The following is a 25,508-nucleotide window of genomic DNA, read 5'->3' as shown; positions in this document are numbered from 1 at the left end:
GTTAATATTAAAGATCATACTATAAAAAAGTTAGAAGAGAAACAGATCATATACTTCTCAAAGCTAAGGTTGGTAATGTATTCTTAATTAAACAAGAGATAGAGGCAATTGCAGAAGATAAAATAGATATGTGATTAATTAAAAATGAAAATGCATCTAGATTAAGAAGAGAAGTAGTCAAATGAGAAAAACCCTTTGTAGCAAAATTTTCTAAGGGTTTGTTATCCAAGATATATAAACAATCAATAAATGAATATGACTAGTAGCCATTCCAAAATAAATAAGTGATATGAACAAACACTTCTCAAAAGAATTGCAAATATTCACAATCATATGAAAGAATGCCTCAAATCATTAATAATAAAAGAAGTACATATCAGAACAATACTGTGGTTTCACCTCATGCCCTACATACTGGCAAAAATAACCCTCCAAAATGGGTCAGTATTGGAGCAATTGTGAAAGGATAGGCACACTAATCAATTATTTTAAAAACATAATACATTGTTGGTATTGTGAAAATAATACAACCATTTTTTAGAAAGCAGTTAAGAATTATGTAAGTAAATGTCTAAAATATCCAAGGTTTTTTTGAACTAGAAAGAGACTCCATTAGTAGGCTTTTGGCCTAAGAAAGTCCTTAATAAGAAGAAAGCCTCAGTGTATTCCAAAGTATTTATAGCAACACATTTTGTGATAACAAGAATTAGAAATAAAGTAGAAACCCATCTATTGAGGAATGGCTAAACAAATTGGGAAACATGAATGTGATGGAATATTACTATGCTGTAAGAAATGGTGTGATGAATACAGAGAAACTTGGAAAGTTCCACATGAACTGATGCAGAGTGAAGTAAGCAGAGCCAAGAAAACAATGCGCACTGTAACTATAACAATGGAAATGGAAAGAGCCACTCACCCCCAAAATCAAAAGTGAATGAAATAAAAATATAAAGGGCAAACAAGGCTCAAATGAATATCAGAAAATTTTCCATTCCTTCATGGAGGTGGGAGATCCACAAGTATTTCTCACACAATTATAAAACATGTTTTTTTGGAGTTTTCCGTGTATTGATTGATCAGTTATGGTAGCTTTTTTCTTCTTTAAAAAAAAAAAAATTACTTGTTTTAATGGGATAGATCAGGGGTGAGAAGAAAGAAGGGTACTTGGGATATCTATAGTGATAAAAGAAAAAGAAACCATCAATAAAAACTTATTTTTAAAAAATGTTTTATTTATGATTATTGTACTGATGGGTAGTAATGGGACTTCTGTTTCTGTGGATAAAAAGTAATTCCTTTAAAATAAAAATTTTTTTCATTGATATTTTCAAGGTATCTGTGATCACATGTGTTGAAATTATAGACAGTTTAATTCAGCATTTATTTATTAAGCTTCTGATATATGATGGTGTCTTTTGAGGCTCTGTTTTCTTTTCTTTCTACTCTGATTTCTTTGGTGACCTCATCAGCTCCCATGGGTTTAATCATCATCTCTTTCCAGATAATAATTTGCAGATTCCTAAATCTTTCCATGCTGTCTTTGTCTCATTCCTTTGTGCCAGTCCCACATCACCAACTTGCTTATTAGATATTTCAAACTAGATATCCCTGATCCATCTCAAATTCAATATGTCCAGACCTAAATGTTATCTTTCCCACCAAATATAGCCCTCTTGCAAATTTTCATATTTGGTTGAAGGCACAACCATTCTTTAAGTCCCCCTAGATTTGTAACTTATGTTATGCTTGACTCTGCATTTGCCCCAATCAATTTGCTATTTCTGCACCTGCAACATCTCTCATATCTGATCCCATCTTTTTATTCACCTTGCCACTGGACCATAGCTCTCTGCTGAATTATGGAGGTGGCCTCTTGTCCCAAGTCTCTCTCCATTCCAATCCATCTTCTGCCCAACTACAAGTCATTTTTCTTAACTACATTTCAGACCATGTTTCTTTTCTAACTAAATACACTCTAGTGTTTCCCTGTTGCTTTTAAAACATATTATAGAAACACTGAGAGCATAAGAATAAATGGAGTTTTCCTTAAAATGATAAGTAACATCTATCTAAAACCTTTAGTACATATTATATGTAATAGAAATAAACTAACAGCCTTCTCAGTAAGATCGGGGTGAAACAAGGTGGCCCATTATCACTACTGCTATTCAATATTGTACTAGAAATGTTAGCTTTAGCAATAAGAGAAGAAAAAGAAATTGAAGGAGATCAGGTAGGTAATGCGGAAATAAAATGGTGATATGTAGATGATATGATAGTGTACTTAGAGAATCCTAGAGATGCAATTAAAAAAATTACTAGAAACAATTAACAACTATAGCAAAGTTGCAGAATATAAAATAAACCCAAATTGTAAGTATATATGTTACCAACAAAGTTGAGCAGCAAGAAATAAAGAAATCCCTTTTAAAATAACTGTAAATAAATATAAAATATTTGAGAGTCTGCTTGCCGAGGCAAAGCCAGGAACTATATGAACACAATTACAAAACACTTTTTACACAAATAAAATTAGAGCTAATCAATTAGAAGAATATCATGTACTCATGAGTAGGTCAAGCTAATATAATAAAACTGACAATTCTACCCAAATTAACCTACTTATTCAGTGCTATACCAAACTGCCAAAAAATTATAGCGCTAGAAAAAATAATTTTTAAAATTCATCTGGAAGAACAAAAGATCAAGAATTTCAGTGGAATTAATAAATTATTAAAGCAGCAGTCCTGCATATGGAGTTATACCAAGCAGTCCCCTGGGACTGGAATGCTCTCCCCTCTTCACCTATGATTCTCAGTTTTAATGGTGTCCCCCAAGATTCAACTTCATCTGAACTTCTCATGGGGGCTTTTGTCTCTCCCTCCCTAAATCTCTCAGGTTCACATTTGGATTCATTTGTAGAACCTATTACAATTAAAGTTCCTTAAAGATTTTGATTCACTCATGTATAACTTTTGATAACTCATTTGAGGGTTCTCTTGGCAGAGACACAGGGGGGGAAGGGGGAGGCGTTGCCATTTCTAACTTGTTTTACAAATGAGCAAACTGAGGCCAACAGGGGGAAGGGATTTGTTCTCAGCTGTTTTTGAGGAAGGATCTGAACTCAAGGCTCCCTGACTCCAGACCCTGCACTCTATCTACTTGGCCACCCAGTCACGTTAGCTTACATCAAAGGAAGAGGTCAAAGCTTTCTTTACCATCCCAGGATGGAGCACAGGCCCTTGTACATACAGTAAGTAGGTAACAAATGCTTCTTAAGTAACTGTCTCATGCACAGCTTCTGAATTTATAAAGCAAATGAAAGAAAGTGAATGTTATATTTGTTTTGGGTTAGGGTAAAAGAAATCCATTGTGAATTATAAACATTTGATTTAGCTTTTTTAGTGCTAAATCATCTTTTATTAAAAAAAAAAAAAAAGATGTATATGTGAGAGAGAGACAGAGACAGATAGAAACAGCAAGACAGACAGACAGAAACAGCGTGGGAGTAGAGGGGAGGAGAAGGAGGTATAGCCTTATACATTTTAAATAATCCTCATATGCAGAAATGACTTTACAGCATCATGATAGTACAGATTTCCCCCCAAAGCTGAAATGTTTCATTACTGATATATTTATAAATTCTATTTTTATAAGCCTTTATTCTGCCATTTCCCATACTCATTACTATATTTCTACCTAATCATTCAAAAACTACATTCTCAGACTAAGTACATTTTGGAATCAAGCCACTATTGTTAATACCAACACCATTTAGTATTCTACTTGGACAATTTTTCTTTTATTCATATGTCACATGTATTTGTTCAACTTCAATGTCACTTTTGAGCATTATTTTTCAAAGTGTTCTATTGTTTTAACTATTCATAAAAGACAATGTTACTTTGGACTATCTTGGACCTTGGACAAATAAGTCATTGTCCTAGGTAACAGAGATGAAAAGACAAAGAAACAGTCTCTGTTCTCAAGGAGCTAACATCATACCAGAGAAGATAACATATAGAAATACAAAGAAACACATCTCAATACTGAAATGCCAGTAAGGAAGGATACACTGAAAGTATGGCAGCTTTCCACTGCAAAGGTATGTAGAAGATAGAAGGGTTACTGGACCACAGAACAAAGAAGAAGCCAGTTTGGCTGAATCAAGAGTCCTAAGAAAGGAGTTATATACAAGTCTGGAAAAGCAAGCTGGGGTTAAGTTGTGATGGGTTTTAAGTTAGACAGGTATGTAACATATTTTTAATAGCTTTTTATTTTTCCAAATACATGTAAAGATAGTTTTCAACATTCATCTTTGCAAAATCTTATGTTCCAAATTTTTCGCCCTCCTTCCTGCCTTTCTCCCTCTCCTCTACACACTAAGCAGTCTATTATAGGTTAAATGTGTGCAATTCTTCTAACATTGTGTCTAAAAAGTATATGGAAAGATAGGAAAAGCCTCCTCTGTGAAGGGCTTTAAATGCTAAACAGAACTTCATGTTTGATCCTGTACATAGTGATAGGGAGCCACTGGAGTTTGTAAATTAGAAAGAGGACATAAACTTGTGCTTTAGGAAAATCTCTTTGGTAGCTGAATGATGGATAGATTGGAGTGGGGAGAAATTTGAATACCTTGACTTTATTCAAATACTTGTGCCTTAATCTAGAATCCTATTTTAGGAATATTAACCTGGAAGGTGTAATTCTTAGACAAAAATGTCAGTTTTCATTCATAATTCAGTCATAATTCAGATAATCAACCAGATAATTTAGAATTATGTTCATTCATGGTAGTCTTTTTTTTTTTTTTTAAAGTATCAGTGATGAGTCAGAAATTCATAAGAATTTATCCCTAAAATTTTAACTTCTAAAATTCACCATGTCAGAACAGAGTACCAAGATCTTTTAAACATAAACTATGTTCTATTTCTATGGAAGTATTTTGTTTTTTGTAATTCTCAGATTTAGAATGATTTAAAGTTTCTTTCTAGAATTAAAATAATCGCAATTCTTTTGTTTAAACTCACAGTTAATTACAGAAGGTAATTTAAAATGTAGTTCTGTAAAAGTGGAAGATACTGCATAGATTGTTCAGTAGAACCTGAGGATAGCTGTCAAATTGTAGGAACACTGGACAAATCAGTATTTCGACACTTCATTTTATCAAGGTGATAACCAGTGGCTAGATCATATAAGGTCTGCCACTGCTATCTATCAAGTTTGTCTTGTGCCCATCTTTTTTCATATACTGTGATCTAAAGTTACTTTATTGACTGTAGCAAAGATTCTAGTAATTTCTTGATTATTCTTTAGCTTGATAGCTCTAAGTTTTTCTCAAAATAACAAGACATTATAAATTAGACATTGTGACTGTTTTAAATCTAGAATTCAGTTCAACATTTTTTAATTGTTACTTGCAACTTGCAAGGCATTACTTTAGGGGCCCAGATTACAAAGATAATAGTCCCTTCACACAAGAACAGCTGGTGTTGGGAGCAGTTGTGGATGGGAGTGGGCAATAATCACAAAATCATAAATTTAAACATGATGTGTGCTATGGGGAGTTATCTAGTCTAATGTCCTCATTTTACAGAGAAATGAAATGGCTTAAACCAAGGTCATACAAGTGGTAAAGAGCAGAACTAGGATTAGAATTCAGTATTTTGACTCTAAATTCAGCACACAATGCTGCCTGAAGGTAAGCACAGAGATGATAGGTAAACAGTACAGAGGAGATGTATATTTGTGTGTGAGTATGTGGATGTGTGTGTGTGTGTGTGTGTGTGTATGTGTGTGTGTGTGTGATATGTATATAGTCAGTGTTATGAGAAATCTGAAGAGGGAGCAGTTTCTTTCACTTTGGATGTCTGGGAGGGAGGGAAATGAGTGAAAAGGGCTTCATAGGGGGACAGTGACTATATATTGGGCCTTGAAAGAAGATAGGAACATCCACAAACAACAATAAATTCAAAAGGAGGAAAGCTTCATTCTAGGCTTAAAGGTTCAAAAGAGGAGATCAGTTTGGCTAGAACATAGAATAGTAAGGGATCTTAAAGGTCATCTACTCCAACAATACCATTTGATAGATGGGGGAACTGTTCAAGTCCATGTGAGTAGAAATATGTATCCAGAAACAGTGAAGGGTGTTTTTTATTTATATTTATATCTTTCCCAGTAGTATAACAATCCCATATGCCATAAGATACATCATAAACTGACCCACCTCTACCCATACATTGCATATCAACCCATCACATGTTTAAATCCTTGAATAATTATAAATAGCATGCTTGGTGTTAGAAAAGATATGAGAAAAATTGGGGTTTAAAGAAAAGAGAGATGAAGATGTTACAGTAGTCAGAAATGACTTCATTGAAGGTATCAAGACTTGATTTGAAATGGGACAGAAAGATGGTGAAAATAGTAGGAATAATTAGCATTAATATGGTATTCTCACAATGAGGCACCCTTGGAAATAGATTAGTGGCTACTCCAGCGGATCCTCTGAACTAGGTGAGGCTCTTTTCTTGGACAGTGAGACTGTGAACATGATTAGGGATGGGGGAGATGGGAAGTTCTGTTCTCTTGATCAGAAGCCTAGCCTGCACCTTTGACAAGGTGCAGAACTGTTATAGTTTCCTTTTCTTTGTGCCCTTGCTAGTTTGCTATTTTTTTTTAAATAAGATTTTTATTACTATCTTTAATTTTTATTTGCCTCTTTTCCTGTTTGAGCCAGGTAATGCTAGGCCTAGGATTGGGAAGAATTGGGTTCAAATCCTATCTCAGACATTTGCCAGCTATGCGATCCTGGGCAAGGCACTTAGCTTTTTTTTGCTTCCATTCACTCTACTGGTTTCGACGCTTAGTATTTCTGTAGGTAATTCTCCTCTTGGTTTTCCATTTGATTCATACAGAACTATATAGTAGATTTGTTCTTTTATTTTGTATTTGTTGTGACTTCTTCATTTCCTATTTTGCCAATTTGATTTTTATTTTAAGCGGGATAACTCCATTTCCTTCTCTCCCTTCTTTCCTCAGTCCCTTCCCCTTATTCCCTCTCTCTGTGTTATTTTAATTTCCCAGTTCTTGGTTTCTGTATTATTGTTCCTATTTCCAGTTTTACATTGTACTCACTATATATATAAAATAGAGTTTTCCTTGTTCTCTTTGTTTTACTTTGCATCCTTCTCTATGTCTTCCCATTAATCTCTATTTATCATTTTCATAATTGTTGCCCAGTAGAATTGCATTTTCAACACTGATTTAACCATTCCATAATAGATAGTATTTACTCTGAAATAGATTGTTTAATAACAAGTTTTGCCAAACAAATTCACATTGATATATAATTTACACTGATTTCTCTAGCCAGGTTATAGATCAAAATCAATTAATGGCTATTAGAAATATTTGGAAATTTTAAGATTAGCTGTCAGTTGATATATATTTGTTACATAGTTAACATATTTGGTAGATTCACTTTATTAAGTGAATTTATTGTTATTGTTTAGTTGTATCTCCTTCATATTGGGCTTTCTAACAAGGATACTGGAGTTTGTCATTTCCTTCTCATTGGAATGCCAATTTGAGTAACTTACCCAGGGCTACACAGCTAATGAGAATCTGAGGTAGGATTTGAACTTTCTGCTTCAAGATTTACTAATACATTATAAATTTTATATGTTTCAGTTCTTGAATAATTTATTGGTTGCAATATATTCATCTAATAAGGGAGAATTTACATAATCAGATCAGATTATTTCAGTGTGCTCCCATTATTTACAATTTACAATTACAATTAACACTTAACACTTAATTTCAAATCTATTTTTCCTAGCACGTCTTTAAAAGAAAATACATTAAGATGTAATACATAGGAAATTTAAGGTTAATATTTTGGGAGTATAGAAGATGTGAAAATTGATCTCAATAATGTTTAAAAGGCTAAGTTAGTAGAAAGTAAAATTAGCTAGTAATAAAATATATACATATATATTTTTAATTCAAGCAAGTGACAAACAGGTTTAGAAATAAACTAGATTAATCTAAGCAGACTATATAGTCATAATATAGCCTTTATTTAAATAAAAAAAAAAACTAAGTTGTAGATCCTTGTTGCTTTAATTCGTCAAATCTTTCTATTTTCATCTTATTGTGTCTTTTGGATTATAACTCACTTTCATTATAGATAAAGTATTTCTACTATTTTGGTTAAAAAAAAGGAAAGAAAAACAAATGTAACCCATCACATTCTGGAAAAGCCATCATGATTTCAATTTTTTTCCCCTTACTATTCTTATGTTCATTGCCAAAAAATATCTTGCTCCCAGTAGTATTTTGTCAATAAAGAAGTGATATTGATTTTTGTATATATTTTTAAAATATCTTTTTTTTTTTTTTAACCTCTGAGTATACTTGAAGCCTATAGTGTCAGAAAAGGCATATTTACCTTATATACACAAAAAGTGTGAAGCTCGAAATGTTATTTACATGGACAGTGCAGTTTCTTTTTAAATTTCTACAAATGAAGGCTAACAGCAAATAATAGAAAATGTTAAAAAATAGGGAGATGAAGTATGACTTGAAAATTATCATCCATTTGTTAGTTTCTTCTGTTAAAATTTAACACAAGTTTTGAAAGGATTTTGTGTAACTGACTTACTAGAATAAGATTGTTGTTCTTGAATAATGAAAAAAATCTTATCTTATTTAAACTTCAGTTTTCTTCACTTTTAAAAAATAATTATTGAAAAACTCAAAATATGTATATGTTTTTACATTTTAGTGTGTGTTCTTAAATATGAGTTATTTTTATATCTTATTACTCCAGGCAAATGGAGTCCAAAGTTTTGGAAACAAGAATAATAAATATAAATGAAAAAGAATTTAGCCAAATAGTAGAATCATGGACCTTAGTAATTTTTTTAAAAAATTCATATTCATTAGTTTTTTCTGTGAGTTAATGACTTGAACATTTTTTCCATGTGATTTCATATTCTTAACACTCTACCAGCATAAGAAGACAAATTACATGTTCATATTTATTAATGCTATTTTTCTATGAAGGCATTTCTTTTGTTCAAAAAATTAGACTAGTTTGTGCAAAAAAATTTAATTGTCTTGTGCCATTTGCTAACAAATAAACCTATTTCTCTAATGGTTTTATAGATTCACGAAAAGTTACACTACTATGAGAAACAGAATCCTGTGCCCATCCTCCATGGTGCAGCAGCCTTGGCAAATGATGTAAGTGCTCCTTGCTGAGATCACTGGTACTGTGTCTCCCAAAAAACTGTCTATTAGCAGAGACAGTTTAAGTTAGCATCTTAATGCAAACATGTAAGTGTAATCCTTTGAGCTGAAATCACAAGAATTTGCAAATGTTTCCAAAGATCCTGTCATCACTGAGCATGTTGCTGATATTACTTTGATTTTTATTCACTTTTCTGTTCTAAAAACATATTTCGTAGATACCTTCTTGTTCTCTTTTGGTAACTATGTAATATAACTTATAGGATTGGAACTCTAGAGGGAGAAAAAACTGTCAACTATTAGTGTTTTGAAAAAGTTGAAACTGTCAACTATTAGTATTTTGAGAAAGTCATAAGACGAGAGGTATGCTTTAGAAAATTAAAGACAAATGAGATGGCAATATTGCAGACAGAGTAAGAAAAATGATAGATAATACAGAAATGAGGCATATAAAATAAGTAAAAAAAGTATTACTCATTATAAAGCATAGTAATGATTTATAGATATTATTTCTTTCCAAATTTCCTTCATGACCAGAAATTAAAGTGGTAGGCATTGATGGAACAGTTAATTTCCTGTTTCTAAAACTGTACTTTAAAAAGAATTTGGGAGAGATCTGATGTGTTATTTCTTTTTCCTTACTCAGGGATTTAGATAAATTCTGCTCCCACCTGGGTAACTTATCAATGATACTAAACTAGATGAGGTAGAGAAATAATTATTAATTCTAGTAAGATGCAAGTTACTTGAGGATAGAGACTGTGTCATCTTTTCTATCTATATCCCCAAAACCTAGTGCAGTGCTTGGGACTTACTAGATGTGTAAGAAATGCTTGTTAACTTATTTGATTAATTGAATAAAATCTGCCTTGCTGTTTATCAAAACTTTTTCTTTTTTAGGAAAAGTCAACATTTAATTGAATTTAAATTAAAATGTACATTAGAGAATATTTAGAATATTTGATTAGGTTTGTAAATTTCAGGTAGTAGCATAGGAAATAAATTATATGTCTAAAGCATTAGTAATTATACTTAGAATCCATATAGATGATGCTTTTCTAGACAGTGACATTGCTTGGATACAAACTACTTCTATTTTTTCATTTACAAGCAATAGAGTGGGTGATAGTTTAATGAAAAAACTAATTTATTTACCTGCAATTAAGCTACATCACCTCTGTGCCTATCTCACCCAAACCTTCTACCATGAAATCTCATAATGTTGTGTGTATGTGGGAAAGCCTTTTTGAAATTAAGGTTAATAAGATTAAAATAAAGATGTTGAAGCCCATTATCTTGTAATTCTCTAAAACAGTTCCTAAAACACTTTTCCAAGACATAATCTTTTAAAGGCACTCAACATGTTTAAATTTACATATTTGATATATTTATCAAATATTTTATTTTCCAATGTCATTTGAACCTTTTGGCATCTTATTGTTATTGTATTATTGGCTCAGTATGAAACTTGGCTGAAAAGCCATTTTTAATAAAATATATAGATTTTGGTAAAATAGAGTATTATTATTATCAATAAAAACCTACCAAAATGTCATGAAATTAATTCATAAGCAATTATTAAATCCTTAAGAGTCCATGTACGTACTTGGTATTGAAGAAATTACAAAATTAAGCAAGATATAGGGCCTGTAATCAGACTTTAAAGTTTTTGGTGCAGAATAAGACATTAATGCTATAATTCATTATTTATGACTGCCATGTCAGGTTTGAGACTGAAGGATTTTACGGGAAATCATGTAAGGCTTTATACAGGAGAATATAATGAAGTTGCTAAAAAGGGGGAAAGAGTATTTTACAACTCTAGGCAAGTGCAAACAATTAATGTTTGGAGGATTATCTATTTTTATTGAAATTATATTGTGTGAAAGAGAGTAACATGTTAAAGATAAGACTGGAAAAGATGGGTGGTAGAAGTATGGTTAAAACTCAGGTCAAGAATATATTGAACCTGGAGCAGGTAGGTGGCGCAGTGGATAAAGCACCAGCCCTGAAATGAGGAGGACCTGAGTTCAAATATCACCTCAGACACGTAGTACTTCCTAGCTGTGTGATCCTGGACAAGTCATTTAACCCCAATTGCCTCAGCCAAAAAAAAAAAAAAAAAAAAAAAAAGCTATATTGAGCCTCTATTTTTAGTGATTTAAAAAAATATTTAAAATTTTATGTTGCCTTGAAAAAATGAGTTCTTGTTATAATATGTAAATATCTTTTAGATATAGTTTTGGTCAGAGATATTACTGTTTAGGAAGGATGATCCACTTTTAAAGTTAATTTTATCTTAAGAAAAATTAGACTTAAATTGGGGGCATTTGTTACTGAAGTAGACTTTATAATGTAATAGGTACTATAATGTTAGAGTCTTTCTGAAATAATATTGCTGAAATTGCCTTTTAAAAAAATCATCTTGCAACATTTTGCTGAAGTAAAATATCTGGAAGCCTAAATTTGAATATGATTTAGTTATATAAAACTTTTAAAAGAATAGATCCTGAGGCACATTTAAGGTCTATGCTGGGATTCTTTGTATTTAAACCATAAATTTTATTTAGTTCATTAGCCCAGTCCTTCTTTACCGTAGTACTACACAGCGTTGCTTCTCTAGATTTTTGGAAGCAGTGTGGTTTTCACCACCTCATTCAGAAGCTGTTTCTTAATAGACAGTGTCAAAGTTTGATCCAGTCCTTTTTATAAGCAGTCCTTTGTCTATATGCAAAGGACCCTTCACTTAAATAAAGTACTGGGATTTGCCTTCATTGCAATAAATCAGTATGTGATCTGGCTGCACTATTGCCAGATATGATTACTTGACTGAAACTGAACTTAACAACTTGGCTTAAATTGATCTGCTGAGAACCTAAAAGGAAGAGCAGTGATTGATAGTCTGTTTTTCTTCATGTTGGCTTCTGTTTAAACACACTGTAAAGTAATAACCTTGAATAAGATAGATTCCGAGTTTTCACACCCTGAGTAAAAGTGTCCTTGTTAATGTTCTTGGTGTCAATTCAATCTCCCCTACAGCTAGCTGAAGAACTGCAGAGCAAGCAATTGAACAGTGAGATCCGAGAGCTGTTGAAATTACTGTCAAAACCCAATCTCCAGGTGAGGACATATTATATCTGACATATCCATGTAAAAATTAACCTCTCTTTTCTCATATTGGACAAGATTTTGTTGCTTTAGGAAGCTTTCAAATGTATTTCTAAAGAGAAGAAAAGGTATTAATAGCAATAGCCTATTAAAGGAAAAAGAATTGATATACTTTTGGATTAGAGTATTGTAACAAACAATAAAAAGTAAAAATGCTTTAGTTGTGAGCTCTGAAGTTTAGTAGTAAGCTCTGGAAGAAAAAACAGTATAAAGGAAATAACTTCTAAATTACTATTTTTCATTTCTTAATTTTTAAATTCTAAAACTACTAATAGTTTTGTCTATATTCCATTTACAGTTGTGATATTCCAGCCCATTGGGAAAAGTAACCTACCTTTCTATATGTTGTTTTTATACAATGTTTTTACAGTACCTTTTCCACTCAGATTGACTGTTATTATCAAATACTTTGTGTTCCACAGATAGTAAAGCTGTGCAAAAGTTTTGGAAATTATCCTGCCATTATTTAAAATTAATTAACAAACATCTGTTGTGAATAGCTTACTGGTCAGAACACATTATTAAGTACTTACCTTGTGCTAGGCACTAGAAATAAAAATAAGAAAGATAGCCCTGGCCCCCTTCAGGAACTCCCAGTCTAGTGAAGGAAGATAGGACACAAAAGGAAGCCAAAAGGAAAAGGGGGTGAGGCACCAAAGGATGCTTGATGGAGGGGACATGATGTATGGGGAGTCAGACCCAAGCAGAGAAGCTTGGAGGAAGGGAAAAGAAGTCCAGAAAACTCTGAGCCCTGTATAAACTGCTCAGTCCTCCAGTTACAGGAGGGAGGCTACCTTAGGGGTGTGGAGTGCCAGAACTAAAACATATTGCCGGGGAGGAGCCCATCCAGGGGACAGCTGGAGGTTCCTGGAGTTGAACCCAAGCGGAGCAGCTGGGGGAAGTAGAGACTTTGCACATTCACCTTGTGTTCTTTTCTTAATTCTATAGCTATGTGTTCCAGACTTAGCAGTTCTAGTATTCCATTTAAAACATAATTTTTATGTGTATCTAAACTAGTTATGACTTGTACAACTAACACATTTGTTCTTTCTCAACAACAACTATGTGTAAGATGCTATGCTAGGTACTGGAGATGCAAAGCTAAGAAGTGGTATAGTCATTGACTTGAAGGAACTTAGAATCTAATGGAGATAATAAAAGTTTCTGAGTAAGGTTATGATAAGACCATGCTAATATATTAATATGTTAAGAGGATGACTTTCTTGTCTACATGAAGGGTTAATAGCAGAGCAGAAAACTTCAGGCTTAGAGTTTATTTAGTCTAGGATATAAAATAAAAATGATCAGAACTATACTATATCCTGCAATTTTAGGCTCATGTCTGCTAAAATAATTTTATTTAATTTCACACTAATCTATTATCCAGATATTTCTAGATTGAAGAGAGATATCCAAACTGACATAGTCCCACATGTTCTCCAGTGATTCTCTCTCAAGGTGTTTTTCAGATAACTTATAGTAATCTTGAACAAGAAATCAAAATATGTAAAAATACCATTTGGATTAACATTGCAGAATTATTGAGTGGCAATCTCACTCTTTTGTGAGCTACTCCTTTCACTCCTGGAATAAATGAAGATATCTACTCCCTTCAAAACATATCTTAATTCTTTCTTCATGGAGCATGATGGATCCCATTCCTAGTTTATTTTAGTTGGTGGAGAGGCCATGAAGTAAACAAGTCTAGAGTTCTTATTTGTTAAAAGCTTGGGTACAACCCTTAATCCATTTTTCCCAAGGAAAGTCTCTTTGTCCTATCTTTTTTAGGGGTGTTTCCCAGGAGTCTGGAAAGAGCTTTTTAGAACAAAGTAATATTATTTATTAATATTTCAGGGAATTTAAAAAGTAGGCTTTGAAAATGCACAAGTGATGTTTGAATTAAATTATTTTTGGCAGCAAAAAAGGCGTAGATGCTTATGATACTGAAGAGATGGAATTTTTTACATTTGGATCTGAAAATGATAGACAAGATAATAATAATAATACAAAATAGTACAAGCAGGCTGCATGAAAGGGTGAACAGGCAAATCTCTTGAGCTCTGGAGTTCTGAGTTTCAGGAGACTAAGTCCCTAAAATGTCTGTACTAAGTTTGTTATTAATTTGCTGAATCTCTAGAAATGGGGGCAGATACCCCCTAATTCATATACATACCTGGTTCCTTGACTAATATACATCAAGTTATTTGACTAAGGAAGGGTGAACTGGTCCAGATTGGAGAATGGAGCATGTCACAGCTCCTGTTCCAATAAGTGGAATTGTGCTCATTAGTAGCGCCTCCACTTCCAGTCTGGGAAAGATAGGGAAAATTTGTCTTGAAAAAAAATTGATAAGTTGGGAAGTAATTAGATTTTGTCAACTTAAAAAAAATATGAGAGAAGAAAGATACAAATGCCTCTCAACTTTCAATCCTGAGTGACTGAAGATAGATTATGATGTGAACAGTAGTGTGGAAATTAAAATTCAATTTTGACAAGTTAGATTTCCAAGTTTCACAATGATAATCAAATAAAGATTCTGAGGAGGGAGTTGGAAAATAAGATTCAAGTTTAATTACAACAGTGATTATGATGATGACTAGCATTTGTATAGACCTACTATGCACTTGGGCAGTGTGCTAGGTGCTTTATGAACATTATCTCTCTTAATTCTCACAGCAGCCTTTGGAAGGTAGATGCTATTATTCCATTTCACAGATGAGAAAACTAATGCAGAGACAGGTTAAGTGACTGGACCAAGGTCACATCATTAACAAGTGTATGTAAAAGATGTACAAACAAATTTGTTGTTTGTATTGACATGGTAACTAAAGCTTTAGGAGTAGGGGGGACTGAAAAGGCCAGAGGAGAAGGAGGAGAGATTAGGGAACTGAGTCCTGGGGACATTCAAACTGGAGGAGACAAAAGGAGTAAGAAAAAGCATCCAATATAATAATAAAGGTGCTGTCTGAGGGGCTGGACAGAAGCAGGAGAGAGCTTGTCATGGACACAGAGCAAAGTAAGATCAGGCAGGAAGTTTAGCAGGGATCAAAGTTTCAGGTAAGGAAAGATCAAGAAGGATAAAGACTGAAATGAAGCCATTGTGTTTTGGAAGTAATCGACCACCTTGTTTATTGAATAAGTCAGTAACCAGTAAGTATCTGCTGTGTGGTATGGGCCCTGCTCAACATTGGGGATACAAGAAAATCCTTATATACAATAAAATATTTATACAAAATTTTTTTGTGGTATGGTAGCAAAGAACTGGAAATTGCCCATCATTTGAACCATGGATAAACAAATTCCATACATAAATGTAATGAAATATATACTGTGATGTTAGAAAGAATGAATATGATGAACATAGAAGCATGGAAAATGATCTGATTGCAAAGTAATACAAGCAGAACCAAGAAAATAACATGATACTTACTGGTTATTCTAATAAAATAAGAAAATGAAATTGAGGGAATAAGTATAGGAGAAAAGAAAATCACCATTTTTGCTGATGACAGATTTTCCTCAGAATCCTAGAGTGCTGATGAGCAATTAATTGAATCAATAATTTTATCAAAGTAGTGGGATATAAAATATATTCTCATCCATCAGCATTTCTGCATATTATCAGCAAAACTTAGTAGAAAGAGATAGAGTTTGATTTAAAATAACTGTGGAATATATAAAATAATTCAGAATCTATCAAGATAGACACAATTATATGAATATGATAGAAAAAAAATTTTTTATAGAAGAAAGAGATAGACCTAAATAATTGGACAAATATTTAATGCTCAAGTTAAGAATAGGGAAAGTTTCATACTGTGATACTTAATGTATTACCAAATTAATACTTTATACGTTAGAAATAGTACTATTGACATTTTTCTGGAGGAATAAATGGTCAAGAATCTCAAATGACATTGTGGGGAAAAAAAGATAGGATGGAAGGGGGCCTAGTAATTTCAGAAATTAAACTAGACTTCTGAATATTTATCATTAAAAAAAGATCTAGTACTGGTTAAAAAATGGAGAGGTCAGTTATTGGGAGAGATCAGGTTTATAACATACCAAAACAAGTAAACACATTAGTGTACTATTTGTTAAAACCAAACACTTCAGCTCCCGGGCTAAGAACTTATTCATTATTCAACAAGTACTGTTAGACTGGAAATAATTGTGGGAGAAAACAGGATATACATCAACATTTTACATCATATGCCAAAATAACTACGGATACAAGCACAAAAGGTAACATAGTAAATAAATTAGAGTAATCGGCAAGAATTTATCTTTGAGAGCTACGAATCTATGGGATCAAAGAAGGAATAGAGAATATTCAGAAGACAAAATTGATACTTTTGATAACAAAATTGATACATATTTGAACAAACAAAACCAAATACAATTGAAATTAGAAGGGAAGTACTGAACTAGGGAAAACAATCTCTGGGGCAAGATTCTATAATAAAGCACACACATATATGTTCATAGGCTCTCTGGTTTTGTACCTTGCCAGAGCATATGGGGTTTGATTAGTGAGGGTATTAGGAATTAGTATTTTCTGTTTTTAATTAATAAGGCTGTTACCATGCAAGGCTTCTTTGTGTCTTATCCTGCAGGAACAACTGCTTAATTTCTTGTACCTACTTAATTTTTTGAATTTGTGAGGATTAGTGAGGACAGGAAAAATTGTCTAGTCCTCTGTTTTTTGATCCTATAATCTGGAACCATGCTGTTTAACACTTTTATCAGTGACCTGACACAGACATTCATAGGTAAGTTCATCAGTTTGCTGAGGATACCAAGCTTATATGGTTATCTAATTTTCTGCATGCTAGTCATCTTTTTTGATTTTGATGAGCTAGAGCATTGTACTGAGCCCAATAATTCTAAATTTATTGGGGATCATTGTGAAGTCTTGCACTTGGATACAAAAAGTTCAACTTCACAAGTAAATTTAAGGAGACCTCTTCTTTGTGTCCAAGCTTGTTCATTATAATTTTATAGTATTCAGTTCTTATTTTGTTATTGTTGTTATTATTTACATAGTTGAAGTTATTGTGTATATTATTTTTCTGGTTCTGCTTATTTATCTTTGCATCATTGCATATCTTCCAGGACTTCTCAGCACTAATAATATTCATGATTTTTTGCAGCAGAGTAGTACTGTATTCCTTCCATTTATATACAGCAGATTGTTGACCATTTCTCAATCTGTGGTTATCCTTTTATTTTTAGCTTTTTGCAAAATTCACCTATTTAATATCATTTTACTAGTTATTTGAAAGTAAGATATGGAATACCATAATTTCTGAAGAATTATAAACAAATATCTTAGAGTAATGAAGAAAATATCAGATTATCATTTTGGTTTTTTAATGTTATATTTTTAACCTCAATTATTAACAAATTATAGCGTCTCCTTTTTTAGTATCTTTCCTACAGTTGTAAGATGAACTAAAAAAAATTTATCCTCTTTGCTTTTTAAAATATGTATCTTCTATTTTAATCCTGTGAGCTTGTTAACAAGCAAGTTTTCTTGAGTTGTGTTAGATCTATGCCTTTTATTCATATATACATATATATATGTAAAATATGTATAATATTTTAAATTTTCTCTTCCTACCTTTTTGCTGAGAAATTGGTGAGATCATGCTCAATTCTTTTTGATATATAATCTCTTATGACTTAAGGGATTTTTTCTTTATATTTTTTGACACTTGGAGATTGTGTGTCTCAGTGAGCTGCATTTTGGATTTCTCCTTGCTGGAACCCTATGTGTTCTTTCTATTTAAAGAGTGCTTTTTGTTCTTGGTAATTTGATGATGCTTTCTTGGACTATTTCTTATAACATAATGTTCAGATTCTTTTCTTTTTTGATTTATTTTGCACTGCCAGTTATTTTGACATTTAATCTTATATCCTCATGATCAGGAAATTTTTCCTGTAATGCTTCCAATTGTCCTTTTATCTTCTTGGATGTTCTTCTATTATTCTTTACGGCATTAATTTTGTTTTTTATTCCTTTCAACAATGTTTTTACCTTATGTCTGTGTTATTTTTCATTTTGACAGGTTCTTCCCCCTCCCGCCCCCCCTCTCCCTCCATGCAAGATTTTTAAAAGCTTGGTTTTAAAGACAATCTTTAGAGTATCAGTAATCCAATAAAGCTTTTCTCTCAGCATTTCTTGTAATACTGTATAGCAGTGGTGTTTCTTCATCTTTTTTTTTTTTTTTCTTCTTCTTCTCTTGTATCTTGGTATGATGAATAGGATACTAGTCTTAGAGTCAGTAAAACCATGTGACAACCTCTGTGAGAGTCAGTTTCATCTACATCACAGAATTGTTATGAGAATCATATGAGCTAATTTCTATTATGATAATCATTGTTGCGACCTGCCCTGATAAGATCATGTATTCACTGCTTTATTTTATGTACCAGTAGCAGTGGAAGCTTATATTCATGCAGTATTAGGTTATAGAAAACTTTATTGACATCAGTATCTATAGTTGAAAAGGTACTAACTACATCTGAAATCAGAGGGATTTTGACTTAGCAGGTCACTTATCAAATGTGTGACCTTAGAATTTACTCTTTTCAATTTTCTGTTCTGTAAAACAAGGCCTTCTGACTAGATTACAGAATCATAAGATTTGAGAACTAGAAGTGACTTTCAGTAACCATCTGGTGTAATCCACAGAAAAGAGCCCTATTTACCTAACAGATACTTGTCTGATACCTGCTGGAGTACCTTGTAGGCAGGGGGAATTTGCTATCTCTTGATTTCTGAGAGTCCCTTTAGAGCTCCAAATCCAATGGCTTGTCACCCATAACAGTCTTGTGAGAAAGGGTAGTGTTGCTATTTTATTGAGAAAGAAATTAAGTCTCAGAAACTTTAAGTGATTTACCCTTAGTCACAGAGCTAGTAAAGCTCCAATTAAGTCAAGGAAGCAAGCATGTGTTAAGCACTTAACCTTATAGACACTGAGCTAATCCCTGGGAAAATGTGTGTGTGTGTGTGTGTGTGTATGTGTGTGCACATGTGTGCGCATGTGCGCACACACACGTGGGGATAGGATATTTTCTTCTTTCAAGGAGCTTACATCCTAATGGTCCTAGATGTGAATGCATGTCTCTTAATTCTTAACTAAAGTATTCATTCTACTATATTATAGTGAAAAAAGTCCATGGCCATGATCTTGACTACTTTTTGAAATGGAAACAGTGCATATAAATTTTATCAAGGAAAAGTCAGTGTCTTAATTTATAATTTTAGAAAAGTAATAAGATCAGTGAAGTATAGCTATAATAGTTGCAGAATTTCTGGTATTTTAAAGAAGCTATTGTTAGTAATAGTAAAGAGTGATAATAATATAAAGAAAATATTATATAAAGTCATTTGATTCTTAGGAAACTCCAGCAGCATACATACCAAGTTAGTATAGATCTATCCAAAATCTTTTGCCACCTTTTAGCAGAGAGAACTCTTACAGATATTGAAAGGAGGCATCAGAGTCGAGTATAAATAACAAATCTCCTAGTATTCCTTAATGAAATGGTTTTCTTAGCCATTAAGCTGTTTCCTTTGCTACTAAATAAATCTTAGTCTATTTCTCTTTCTCCCTTATGTCGTAGTGTATCAGATATGTGTACACACACACACACACACACACACACACACACACACACAGATAAATGTAAAGTAGTATTATATTATGTCATAGGATCTTACATTTTTTAGAGTGAAGCATAAATACCTCTCAGCTGACTGCAGAATAAACAAGCAGCAAGCCTTGGGCGCAGCTGGGTTGGGTGGTAGCCTCAGCTTTAGAAACTGTCTTCTCATAGACAGTTTGGGAGTCTGATGGCAGAGTAGGAGAAGATTGAAGAACCTTCCCCTGCTGGGGGATGCCAAGCACAGGTGTGCTGACCAAAAGCATCCCAGGCTGTGGCTGTGAGAGAGAGGGAGCTGGCACCCATGGTGAGAGAAGCTGCAAGCAGCACTGCTGGCTGTGGCCTTCTGCAGGAGGGAGCAGAGTCCCTGGTTTCAGTTACAGGGCAAAGAGACCTAGGGAATTATAGGGAGCAAGATTATTTGTTGGACAATGTGGCTAGGGGCCCTAGTCATGGATTAGAAGTAGAGAGGAGAGCCCAAGTTTGAGTCCCAGGACACACTTTAGGAAATTTAGAAAGTAAAAAGGATCTGAGATATGGGGAATTGTTCCATATACCTCTGGACTATAATTGGGTTAAACTGACAGCTGCAAAAAACAAAATTAAAAAATAAAAATGATTAAGTAAAGGAGAAAGAATCCAACCATATATAGAGAAGATCTGGTTTCTTATTCAAAAGAAGATAATAGCAAAAAAAAAAAAAAAATACCCACTTCTTTTACAAGATGAAAAACCATAAATGGTCCCAAACACAAAATGAATTCATGGAGGAACTTAGAGGACTTTAATTACCAAATAAGAAAGATGAGGAAAAATATAATAAGAACAATCTAAGGAAATCAAGAAAATTATGAAAAGAAAATCAGTCAACTTGAAATAGAGCATTAAAAACTTAAGGAAGAAAATAATTTCTTGAAAACTAGAATTAGGCAGAAGAAAGCTAACAAAATTCTAAGATGCTAAGAAAAAGAATGAGAAAAAAAGGAAAAATGTGAAACATCTCATTAGACAAACAACTGATTTGGAAAATAGACGAGGAAAAATAATAAAAGAATTAAGATTACCTTAAAAATACAATTTTAAAAAGAGTTGATACATTACTTTAAGAAATTATCAAGGAAAATTGTCCTAAAGTTCTAGAACAAGCAGGTAAAGCAGAAATAGAAAAGATCTATAGATCACCATCTTAAAGATATCCAAAGAGGAAAATTTAATAGAAATATTAAAGTTTCAAAGTTCCCAGATTAAGGAGAAAATATTGGAAGAAACAAGAAAAAACAATTTCAGTATCATGGAATTACAATAAAGATTATACAAAACCTAGTAGCCATTATTACGCTGAAGAATTGTAAAGTCTTAGAATATTATATTTGTGAAGCAAAAGAGCTGGGATTATGATCAAGAGTAATTTACCCAGCAAAGTTAAATATAATTCTGATGAAACAAAAAAGGACATCTTATGAACTGGAAGATTTTCAAGCATTTATAACACAGATAGCAGAATTTAAGGGAAAATTTGACGTAAAACATCCAGGAGAAATATTAGGAACTCAATGAAATCAAATTGTTTACTTCCTATATGTAAAAAATAATATCAGTACTCTTATCACTGTCATTATTTGGGTCATTAAAGGCTTGGACTGAGCTGTTTATGATGAGATAATTCTAAAAAAAAATTAAACTGGGGAGAGATAAAAAGGAGTAATTATACAAATTGATAGTAAGGGTAGGGTGAGTAGTGGTAGAATGTTACTGTTAAGAATAGGTTTAAGAGAGAATTTTTATTTATAATAGAATGAGGATAGTGAGGAAAAATAGGAAGGAGGAAAATAAATAATTATAGCTTAGAATGTGAATGAAATGGATTAACCCATAATATGGAAGTTGATAGCAGATTAAACATTTTAATTCAGCAATATGTTGCTTTCAGGAAAAATGCTATAAAAATAAAAAATATACAAAAAGAGTAGAATCCGGAGTAGAATTTATTGTGTAAAAAAAGGAATAGCAATCATGATTTCAAACAAAGTTAAAACTAAAATAAATTTAATCAAAAGAAAAAATAGGGAAACTACATTATGTTTCAGTACTATTATTTAATATTATTTTAGATCATTTAAAGTAAGTAGAGAGTATAAAAATATCTGAGTATACCTGCCAATACAGATACAGCCATTATATGAACATAAACTTAAAATGCTTTTTATACAAATAAAGATAGATTTAAATAATTGAAGTATTATTTATTGTTCACAGGTATTTATTGTATGGGACCAACATAATAAAATATGTCAGTTTTTACAGAATTATTTTATTCAATGCTATTCCAATTAAGTTACTAAAGAAGTATCTTACTACATTAGAAAAAAATAATAAGAGAGTACATATGGAAGAATAAAAAGTCAGAAACTTCAAAGAAATCAAAGAAAAAAGATGTAAAGGAAGCAGATTCATCAATATCAAACTTTAAATTATATTAAAAGTTGAGAGCATCATTGAAATATAAAATGGATAATTTCAATTATTTTGAATTAAAATTTTCTTTTATAAATAAAACCTATGTAGCAAAGAATAGAGGGAATGCAAAAAAAAGGGGAGAAGCTTTCATAGTTTCTCATATAGAATGTTGACAGAGTTGGAATACTGTAATAGTGTAGGAAATGATGAGCAGGTTGATTTAGAAAAACATGGAAAGACTTGGACCTATGAAGGATGATATTATTCTTCCTTAAAGGAACAGATGATAGATAGAAATAAGCGCAGTATGGTCTTATACATGTATATGTTTATAGATATCTATGTTTATGTATATATGCACACACATGCAAATCCATGGTTATTTGTATCCTTCTTTAGGGTGGAGGGGAGAGGAAAGGGGAAAAAATAAAGTAAAAGTACAATGCAGGGAACAAAATAAAACCTACAAGGAAGCCAAAAAAAGTTGGCAGCTTTGAAAACAATGTATAATGTTTATTATATAAGTTTTCTTGAAATGGAAATTTGTTGTTTTATGTCGAATCCTCTTGTGGTCTGTTGTATATGTGGCAGTCTTTTTTTTCTTATTTTGTATTAGTTTGAAATAATAAAATTAACCAAAAAAAAATTATCAGGTACAGCAGGTCATGAAACATCTTTCTTCCAAGCCTTTGTCTAGGGATATCTGTTTTTTAATTCATAAAGGCCTATGACTGATCCCATTTTACTATTAGGTTTTCTGCTTGTTTAAAAATGGAGAAAATCCTGTGCAACATTTTTTCTTTTCAAAGCATTTGCTTTTAAACTTTGCAATTTCTTTATATAATTATAATTTAAACGTTTTTCTAAAGCAAATAAATACTGTAATTTTTGTTAGACTCTTTATTGATATTATTATTTATTGACTTATTCCAAACATTTTTGTTAATACCCTACTTTGTATAGAACTCTGCTTAAACCTGAGGGAAAGAAAAACTTAGATACATACTGCCTTAGACTTTATGACACTTACAATCTGAACTCAAAAGAACAAAATAAAATAAACTTACTGTGGAAGGTATAAGGGGAAAGTTCCTTACCAATGGGTGTCAGGATATAGCAGGAAAGGTTTCCTGGAGAAGGTGGCATTTGAATTGTATGTTAAGGAATAGGTAGAAATTTTAGTAGGCAAAGAAAGAGAGTTGGCATTTTACCCTTATGAAATAGGTTAAATTCAGAAAGACATGAAATCATAGTGTATTTTTAGTATCCTGTTTACTCAGTAAATTCTAGAGGTTCCCTGTTGCCTCTAATATAAAATATAAATTCCCATTTAGCTTTGAAAGCCCTTCATAAGCTGGCCCCAAGTTGTCCTCATTACCTGTCACTCCCTCTCTTGGACATTGTGATTCAGCCAACCTGGCTTCTTTTTTTCCTCATATATGGCACTCAATCCTCTATGTCTTTGCCTTTGCCCTGGCTGTCCTCCATTCCTGAAATTATCTTCCTGTTTACTTCTATCTCAATGAGTCATATTCTTCCTTCATTATACAGCTCGTCTGCTACCTTTTATTCAAAGCCTTTCCTAAAGTGTATCTTTAATATTTTTTTCTAATTTAGTAAGATAATTCTTTAGGAATATTTCCTAAGATAGTTAATATCTAACTACTTTTTATTCTCCTTAAATTTATAAATGTACATTTTATGTGGGATTTATTTCATTCTTTCTTTGTATTTTTATCCCCAGGACCTAGCACAATGTTTGCTATACAGAAGATATTGACTACATATTGGTATATTGATACATGGCCGTGAATATGTCCTACATTGTTGAGGGATTTGAATGTTAAGAAAAGGAGTTTTTGAATTTTTTTCTTTTTTGAGCAAAGAAATTATATATGAATAGTTGATATATGGAGGAAAGATGAGAGGAAAAAGATTGAGAAGAGATAATTTTAATGGTTCACATGCAGGGTTGGGCATGAAGACTGTTATTAGGGTAGTAGTGAGAATTCCAAGGAAGAATGAGATGCATGAAATGTTTCAAAGAAGAAACTAATTAAACTTGTTAAATGCATCAATAGGAAGGAGAAAGGGAAGAATCAAACAACCCCAAAGTTTTGAACTTTGGTGATTGAAGGTTTATAAGTGCTGGTGACAGAAATGATGAAGTCAGAAGGAAAAACAGCTTTGTGTGGAGAATATCCTATCTGTTTTAGACATGTTGAATTTGAGGTGCCAATGGGTAGTTAGATAAAAATGTGTACTGCAAGTAGTTTGGAAATATAGAGTAACTCTGGTTTGGGGATCTGGTTCAGATAAAATGTTATGCTCACTTTATCTGGAAAATGATAGTTAAAATAGATAGCCTCTGATCTGCCTTCCTGCTGTCCATCTTTGATCCTGTAATCTATTGGTAAGTAATCTACTTAGGAGAAATATGAGGACTGATTGTCTCTGTTTTACAGTTAAAACCCTTCACTGCATAGCCAGTCTTCTTAGATTTTTTTCTGCGCACAATCTATGATCCAGATATACTAGATTACTAATTATTCTTCTCATGCTCTGCGCTGTTCCTTGACTCGCTGGGCCTCTGGGCTGATTGTCATCCCTGGAATATTATGTGCTTTTCCCGTACTCTCTGAGCTTCTTTTTCTTTCCTCTAGCGGTTTGCTCAAATTCTGCATTTTACAAGAGATCTCCCCTACTCCTCTGCTGACTGATACTCTCCCTCTAAGATTACCTTCTTGGAGAGATTATCTATTCTGCATAAATCCTGTATGTTCTTAGCTGGGGAATGTTTTCTCCTCCATTGGAATGTGAGCTTTGAGGGCACAACTAACACTTTACCTTTCTTTCTGTCACCAAAGCCCAGCATAGAGGATATCCATTGTACATTGTAGATTGTGGAAAAATTAGTGATAATGTTCTAACTGTATCCAACCCCTAAATATTGC

General features: G+C 32.6%; 1 protein-coding gene across 2 annotated transcripts in view; it reads left to right on the top strand.

Annotated features, from left to right (window-relative positions):
- The window catches only part of MPP7 (MAGUK p55 scaffold protein 7), a 230,004-nt gene that overhangs the window by 106,856 nt on the left and 97,640 nt on the right, over window positions 1-25,508 (top strand). For both annotated transcript variants that reach the window (XM_052000274.1, XM_052000275.1), the window contains 2 exons: window positions 9,175-9,252; window positions 12,298-12,378. In XM_052000274.1, coding sequence (XP_051856234.1) covers window positions 9,175-9,252; window positions 12,298-12,378 — 159 coding nt within the window. The remainder of the gene's footprint in view (window positions 1-9,174; window positions 9,253-12,297; window positions 12,379-25,508) is intronic.

Source organism: Antechinus flavipes, chromosome 5 (genome assembly GCF_016432865.1).
Source record: "Antechinus flavipes isolate AdamAnt ecotype Samford, QLD, Australia chromosome 5, AdamAnt_v2, whole genome shotgun sequence".
Taxonomy (NCBI): Eukaryota; Metazoa; Chordata; class Mammalia; order Dasyuromorphia; family Dasyuridae; genus Antechinus; species Antechinus flavipes.
This window is presented reverse-complemented; position numbering and strand designations above follow the sequence as displayed.